This window comes from Lipotes vexillifer, unplaced genomic scaffold, assembly GCF_000442215.2.
Source record: "Lipotes vexillifer unplaced genomic scaffold, Lipotes_vexillifer_v1.1 scaffold1093, whole genome shotgun sequence".
NCBI lineage: Eukaryota > Metazoa > Chordata > Mammalia > Artiodactyla > Lipotidae > Lipotes > Lipotes vexillifer.
The window spans coordinates 600058-608831 of record NW_006774793.1 but is presented as its reverse complement, the minus strand read 5'-3'; the positions used below and the strand labels follow the sequence as shown (position 1 = coordinate 608831).

Sequence of the window (8774 nt, the reverse complement as noted above, 5' to 3'; positions counted from 1 at the left end):
TAGAGCCTGATTCTCAAGGAAGGAAAATAGCAAGATTAAAGATATGAAAAAGATTCCCAAGGGGGTGACATTTGAGTAAAGACATGAAGGAATTCAGAGGTGCCCCATGTAGATATTTGGGGGTATAACATCACAACAGAGAGGACAAAGGCAAGGAGCACAGGTCTTGATATAGAAACATGCTTGGAGTGTTTAAGGAATAATATCTTTCCCTGTAACCCCTTATTCTTCCCAGCACACTCTTGCATAAGGAACTTGCTAAAGCCTTCAGCACTGTTAACTGATTAGTGGATGATGTCCTCATCTATTGATCCTGGGGCAATTTGTGCCTAGGTTTGGCATCTTCTTTCCTAGTTCCCTTTAGGTTCCTGTTTAAACCAGTAATGTCACCATCACTGAGACATCCAGCCACCCTGTTCTGGGGCCAAGTGCTTCTCCATAGTTCAAACCTTGCTCTTTAGGAGCCCCATAAATGCTACCCTCTGGCTGGCAATAAAAGTTAGAGAAGATATTCACAGTTAGGAAAGTTATGTCTCATTTCCCAAAAATTTAAAAAATTGGAACAATAAAATCTATCTCATAGGGTTTATGATATTTGAATTAGATAATGAATCTGAAATGCGTACTACAGTGCCTGACATATAGTAAGCCCAATAAGTACCAACGTTCTTTTTTCTAGTAAAACCTTCCTTTCCTTCAGTGTCCGGTCTGTGTTCTGTTACTGCTTGTTGTTTTTTCCACATCAGTTCAATGATGGAAGCTTCTAAGAAATTTACTTAATCACTTATTTTCCTGGAGGCAGTTATTATTTTTCCCTCTCTTCTTAGGTCATATTCTCCTAGCCATACTGATTCACTCAGGACACTAAAAGGACACAGATGAGGTTTTATTTTCATTTCCCTAATGAATAATAATAATAATATTCCGTGATGAATAATGATAATTTTTGTATATTTATTAGCTATTGGATATAATATTTCTGAATTGGATCTCCAAGATTTTGCCATTCTTATTAACTTTTTTCTTATTGATTTACATGAGCTTTTAATATATATTGCATTTGAGTCTTTATCAGAAATATGCATTGCAAATAGTTTACCATTCTGTGCCTTGAATTTCCCCCCTATTAGCAGTGATTTTTAACAAAGACAATTTTAAAATATACTTTCATGTTCATAAGAAGCCAGTTTCAAAGTTTTACTTATTTGTTTTAACACTTTAAAAATATTTTCACTTGGTGACTTCTGATGTGAAATCAGGCATCATTGTTAATGATATTTCCCAGAATACAATATATCGATTTTCCCTGGGTATTGGCAAGATTATTTCCACTTAAATAGACCCCTGGATTTGCCTTCAATGCCTTGCAAATTTCTGCCAAAACCACAGTGGTGGACCTGCAGAATGCCTCATTCAACTTTATGGTTTTCCACATAGCATTGCTCCTGAATAAGAAACTTGTTTTTTAGGAAGTCAGGTAGAGCAGTGAGTGGTGGTGCTTGCTATGAGCAAATAGGTTATGGAATGGGTAATGGAAATGGTAGTTATAAATACCACCTACAATCATGTGGTCATTTGCAGAAACAAGAACTATAATAGTTATGACAATTTCTTTTTCATTTTGATGAACATGGTTATGTATTCATTAACCATTTTTAAATCTCTCCCCTACTTGTCTGCCTGTGGTAACATATGATGTGCAAGTATAAGTTTATCTTATATCTCATTGTATCTCACTGGTTAAGATGCAGGATTCAATGGGACAGTGTGAATGAGGTATAAGAGGAAAGAACACCACCCCGAAATGGATAAATTAACTTGGTGTACTCTTTTCGGGAGAGGGTTAGCTTGGTTTTGGTTGAATGGGGAATAACTGCATCTTATTAACAGGAAGCATAGTTTTGCTGTTGTCTTTATTTGAAAGTTGTGTTGTTAAAAGAGGTATAGATGGGTGACTAGTTGACATAGAGGGTACTGTAGTAGCTTTGTAGTGTCGCAACTATCTGGAAATCTGTGTCCCAGAATTTGCTTCCCTGTATTGTTCTGGGTTAGGGTTGGCCACAAAAAAGACTTGCGCAAGGTTTAGAAGGTAGCTGTCATGAAGTAGCCACATTTTTTATGCTCTGCTGGTTGGTGCAGGGCTCCAGGAACTGGGGCAACTCACACCTGTGGCTGCTGATGAGCTAGCTCATCTTACTGTTGACTCACAACTCCTCTACCGCCCACCCAATCTTCCCCTCATCTTCTCTTTGTCTTGGACCACGTATGCATGTAGCATGAGGGCAAATGACACCCACTTCTCCTTGAGGTCACCCACCATTGTGAGACTGAAGGAGGTGAGAGACAGACAAGTGTTAGTGTGTCTTTGTGGGTTCCATTGTCCTCATGGGTTCTAGTATCCGTACATGTCACAGTCTGTCCATGCTTTTGTCCACATCCAACTTTCCTTCCCAAATGATACTCTAACTGACTAACAGTGAATTCAGGCTCAACACCAGATGCAAAGATAACAGCTTTGTGTAGACCCCTCCACCAGCTCTAGCTATTGCCTGAGTTCTATTCTTTACAAGGAGTCTCTTATTCTAGATCACTTGCGATTTGCTTCTCTGATTGTACCCTGACACAAAGTCTGAGAGGAAAGGACTAAGGAAATGATTTTCGTGACCATTTCAGATAACTAGACTCAGGTTTGTGATGTGTCTTTAGGTGAAACTGCCACTTTAAATTATTAAGGAGCAAGTTTTCAACTTTAGACAATTTTACACATGTCCTGTGTGATGGACTTAAAGTCAAAAATTCATGACTGAATATGTATTAGTAGAAAGTTACTCTGGACATCTGTTCCCAAGTGAGATAGCAGGAGATTTTATTTAGAATTAAATCTGCTGATCCAGACCACAGATTAAGCAACCACAGGACTACCATTTCTTGTCTGGGGTCTGCAGGTGTGCCATTCAGCGTGGCTCCCGCAGCAAGGGGGCTCTCTCTTATTGAGCTCTGGGGTTTTTGTTTGGCTTTTCCTATTACTTCAAGCACTGTGAGTTCCCAGAGGGCACAGAAGTAGTTTGCAGAATCTTCTACCAGTAAGGCTGAAATGGTGAGGCTGATGAATTTATGTCTTTCCTGAAAGTTTACGGAATAGCGGCCATTCTTTGCATTTTGGCCAGAAGAACGCTGATGAATAAGGAAAGTCATCTCTCCACTGGGAAGCTGCTTATACCAAAAAATAGAGTACTGGCTCCAGCTTGTTTCATACTCGCAGTTCAAGGTGACTGCCTCCCCTAGTTGACTGGATATGGCTGGCTGGACTTGAGTAACTTTCTGGGCCACACCAAATCCTGTGGGCAAAAATCAGAAAACAGAGCTGAAATAGTGAACAAAATAATGTAGGAATTAGACTAATTTAGGACCCAAAGAAAAACCAACTTGAAATCATGATGAGCTTTCTTTTCTCCAATCCTCCTTTCCTCCCAAGTCCATGTGAAGTACCATGTGCCTGTGTGCAGCCCTTTCAACCTGAACATCTGTACCCATATTTGGAACCATCCCTACCAGAGAAGATGAAGGCCAGGAATACCCAGGGCAGGCTGGAGAGCACCATGTGGCAAGAATTCCCCTGCACATATGTTTTCAGTTCTGCCTCAAGCGGAGAGTTCAGTGTCTTTGAGGGGCTAGCAGCACATATACATAGTACCTGGGTTCCTGTGTCACTCCTCCAAACAGGAAGTAGGGTGTTATGTTCATAGACCACGTGGTCAGTGCACAGATGGGGAAAAAGTCTGGCTCACCACAAAACTATGTCTGCTTTTCTTCCCACGGTTAATTGTTAGGCAGTGTCTGAAAAGGAGCATGGAAAAAATAGTATTAAAGTTTTGAGCTGAGGGCAACTACAGATTAAACAGGTGGACATGCGTTGATAATTATTCAGCAGAATAATTTTGCCGGCCCATTTAAAATAGAATTTAGTATAGGGTATGCACCCTTCTTGTAATCTACTTACTGGTCATTCATTTAGCCTCTCTTTACTTTTCTCCATTCTGAATCAGTTGGAGTTCTTTTAAAACTCACAGATTTTCAGCTTTCTTGCTGAAAGGCAATATTATCCAAAAAATTAATGTATCTCTTTTTTTTAACCGGGTTCTAGGGCTGTATTTAGATTTTTCACTAAATAAAGTTACTTTACCATGAAATGTTAAAAAATCAGCCCCTCAGATTTTCAGAATCTGTTCAGTTTTTTATGTTTTCATGAAATTATAACAGGAATAATATATTCTTTTGAAACCTGACATTGAGTCTTATTTATTAGACTTTGAGGAAGATCAGGATATTCCAGATATTCAGTCCTGTTGCCTCCCCAGGTAGAACTGTACTTAGTAGATCATGTGTCCTATGCTTGTCTTGATGTCACATTTTCTATCCCATTGGTCCAAAGTGTTCAGTCTCACTTGTGAGGAGTTGATTATTTTTCTCTTTGTAAAATAAAGTCAAGATAAGCATGCCAGATCTTTCTGTGACACAATGCTCTAATGCACTCCTACAAAGCATGTTATCTACAGGCTGTAAGCACTCAGTACATGTCAATGCCACAGAAGTCGGTAACTGAAGTTTTGTATACTGTTACATGTTCTTGTGGAATGTAGCTGTCAATCTTCCATCTGGTTTCACTGTTTTAGCGGAAGAATTAAAATAGAAGAACCAAAGGCAAATAGACAAGTAGAAAAGAAAGTACAGACAGGGTCTCTAAAACAGTGCTAGTCCTTTGACTTTAGGGTCAAAATAACTCATTAATGAGTGACGCAGGGGTGAGAGTGTATTTTTAGTTGAGACATCTACTCCTCTGTCCCATTTCACCTCTGAGTGCTGACACGCAGCCGATGCCCTGGTTTGCAATGATGTGTAGCTAAGCAGAGGAGAGCCATGAATGCCCACAGCAGTCTGGGGAGCAGCATAATGGCAGGATTTCCCCCTTGTTGAAATGGCCCTGCTCTGAGTTCCTGACAGTAAAGGTGCAAGGTCCCTCAGCTGCACTATAGCAGCTGTCTCTGAAATGTAGTTTCTGGCTGGATCAAGTCTGAATGTGTATAACACCCAGGTTGGGAGATTTGGCCTGCCTTAAACATTGTTCTCCCTTTCCTTGTGATTTAATGATAAATGATTATATATAGTAAAGGACAGTCCAGTGATCAATATTGAAGGACATATGGGAAGGAGATTTATTACTTAAAATTTCCAAATTTAGTAAATTAATCTGTGATGGAATCTGAAGGGCTTACCAGAAACAAATTCATTATGAATCATGCTGTGTTTGCAAATATTCATTCATGTTCTTCTGATTGTTTTCTTGCCTCCAATTTCGATTCTAAGGTGAAATATGTTCACTGATCCTCGACTTCCCTACAAAAGATAAGCAAGAAGCCATCACCCCCCTTCCTTCCTACTTACCTGCCAAATCATGGCAACTGGTAACTTCACAACAGCAAATATCACTCAGGCAAATGAGAACAACACAGGGTTCTGACTTCTGTTATATCTCCAGTTGTGTATTGGAATAACAAATGGTAATGGCAGTAAAATCATATTCACTTGTGATGTAACTCTGTGCTTAACTTATTAGAAGTTGTAGGAAGCAAGGATCCACAGGTCCTCTAAATCCAAATATTTGGCCGTGTGTTTGTCGTGAGTGCACATATATTGTTTGGTGCAATTCTATAATTATTGTTATAGTTGTCACGAAGACAAAGCTTCTCATAACATACTGTTTAATCAGTGAAAATATAAAAACTATTAACAGTATAAATGTTTTCCAAAATAAAAATATTTCCTTCTCTTGACATTGAAGGAATGAAGATTCTTTTCCATTTTATCCTGAAATTTCATCTAATGAAGTTGTTTATGCCAAATTATCAAATTTCAAGCATTTTACTTTTGTTTCAGCACTTCATAAAGAAACCCCAGTGAGAATAACTGAGTTATTCTGTTGTAGATTGTCTTCAGACTCTCCTTGATTCCTTTATGCGAACTCCAAATTCACATATCATATGAGGGCACAGAATCACTACTGGGGTTCCCAGATCTTCCCTAGTCCCTCCCTGTGACATCCTTGATGACTGTTTTCTCATGCTGACCATGCATTCCCCTCTAGGCATTATATCTTATTTTAATCTTGTATATTTCATTCAAGTGAAAGCTACTCTACTCATATATACATTCTATTCCAAATTTATTAAACTGTTCAAACTACTAGAAAAAAAGCAAAACAAACTTTGAGAGCCAGGGGAATTCATATAGTGACATCTTTTTTTTTTAATTTTAAACTATAGTCATCATGCTGTACATTGCATCCCCAGGACTAATTTATCTTTAACTGGAAGTTTGTACCTGTTGAACACCTTCACAGACTCCCACCCCCATCCCCACTGATTCTGAAAATCGCCATTCTGTTCTCTGTACCTATGAGTTCTGCGGTGTGTGTGTGTGTGTGTGTGTGTGCCTGTGCTTTAGATTCCACATACAAGTGGTTTCATACAGTATTTTTTAAATTTTAATTTTCATACAGTATTTGACTTTGTCTTCACTTAACATTATGCCCTCAAGTTTCATCCATCTTGTAAATGGCAGGATTTTTTTTTTTTTTTTTTTTTTTTTTTGATGACATTATCCTTATTCATTCATCTGTCAATGGACACTCAGGTTGTTTCCAAGTCTTGGCTATTGTAGATGAGCTGCAATGAAGAGATATCTTTTTGAGATGGTGCTTTTATTCCCTTCAGGTATATACCCAGAAGTGGACATGCTGGATCATATAGTAGTGCTCGTTTTAATTTTTTTGAGGCATCTCCATACTGTTTGCCATAGACATTGCACTCATTTACATTTCCACTGACAGTTCACAGGGTTCCCTCTTTTTTACATTCTTACCAACATTTCTTTTCTTTTCTTTTTGATAATAGCCATTCTGACAGGTGTAAGGTGATACCGCATTTTCATTTTGATTTTCATTTCCCTGATTATTAATCATGTTGAGTATCTTCTAATTCACCCCTTGGCCATTTGTATGGCTTCTTTGGGAAAATGTTTATGCAGATGATCTGCCTATTTTTTAATCAGATTGCTTTTTCTATTGATCATATGATATTTTAATATATTTTGATATTAACCCCTTATCAGATATATAATTAGAAAATATTTTCTCCCATTCCCTAGATTGCCTTCTCATTTTGTTCATGGTTTCTTTTGCCTCACAGTTTGATGTAGCCCCACTTTTTTGTTACTGCTTTTGTTCTCTTTGCTTTTGGTGTCCAATACAAAAAATCATTGCCAAGACTGATGTCAAGGAATTTGTTCCGTATGTTTTCTTCTAGGAGTTTTATTGGGTTAGGTCTATGTTCAAGTCTCTAATCCAATTTGAGTTGATTTTTGTGTATGGTGTAAGATAAGTGTCCAGTTTCATTCTTTTGCATATGGCTTTCCATTCTTCTTAACACCTTTTATTGAAGAGACTTTCCTTTCCTGAATGTATATTTTTGGCTTCTTTTTCATGAATTAATTGACTACGTACACATGGGTTTATTTTTACTTTTATTTTTTAACATCTTTATTGGAGTATAATTGCTTTACAATGTTGTGTTAGGTTCTGCTGTATAACAAAGTGAATCAGCTATATGTATACATATATCCCCATATACCCTCCCTCTTGCATCTCCCCCCGACCCTCCCTAGCACACCCCTCTAAGTGGGCACAAAGCACCGAGGTGATCTCCCCGTGCTATGCAGCTGCTTCCCACTAGCTATCTATTCTAGATTTGGTAGTGTATATATGTCAGTGCTACTCACTCACTTCGTGGAGCTTACCCTTCCCCCTCCCCATGTACTCAAGTCCATTCTCTACATCTGCGTCTTTATTCCTGTCCTGCCCCTAAGTTCATCAGAACGTTTTTTTCTTTTTTTTAGGATTCCACATATATGTGTTAGCGTACGGTATTTGTTTTTCTCTTTCTGAATTACTTCACTCTGTATGACAGACTCTAGGTCCATCCACCTCACTACAAACAACTCAATTTCGTTTCTTTTTATGGCTGAGTAATATTCCATTGTATATATGTGCCACATCTTCTTTATTCATTCATCTGTCCATGGACATCTAGGTTGCTTCCATGTCCTGGCTATTGTAAATAGGGTTTCAATGAACAGTGTGGCACATGTTTCTTTTTGAATTACGGTTTTCTCAGGGTATATGCCCAGTAGTGGGATTGCTGGGTCATATGATAGTTCTGTTTTTAGTTTTGTAAGGAACCTCTATACTGTTCTCCATAGTGGCTGTATCAATTTACATTCCCACCAACAGTGCAAGAGGGTTCCCTTTTCTCCACACCCTCTCTAAAATTTATTGTTTGTAGATTTTTTGATGATGGCCATTCTGACTGGTGTGAGGTGATACATCATTGTAGTTCTGATTTACATTTCTCTAATGAGTAGTGATGTTGAGCATCTTTTCATGTATTTGTTGGCAATCTGTATATCTTCTTTGGAGAAATGTCTATTTAGATCTTCTGCCCATTTTTGGATTGAGTTGTTTGTTTCCTTGATATTGAGCTGCATGAGCTGCTTGTATATTTTGGAGATTAATTGTTTGTCAGTTGCTTCGTTTGCAGCAAAATATTTTCTCCCATTCTGAGGATTATCTTTTTGTCTTGTTTATGATTTCCTTTGCTGTGCAAAAGCTTTTAAGTTTCATTAGGTCCCATTTGTTGTTTATTTTTGTTTTTATTTCCATT

The 8774-nt window shown here is 38.1% G+C and overlaps 1 gene segment (V, D, J or C); it reads right to left on the bottom strand.

Moving 5' to 3' along the window:
• Positions 1-1955: 1955 nt before the first annotated feature.
• LOC103072262 (T-cell receptor alpha chain V region HPB-MLT-like) lies at positions 1956-3601 on the bottom strand. The segment is given in 3 exon segments: positions 1956-2029; positions 3048-3338; positions 3553-3601. Coding segments are annotated over 3 exon segments (414 nt in total).
• Between the last annotated feature and the right edge of the window lie 5173 nt (positions 3602-8774).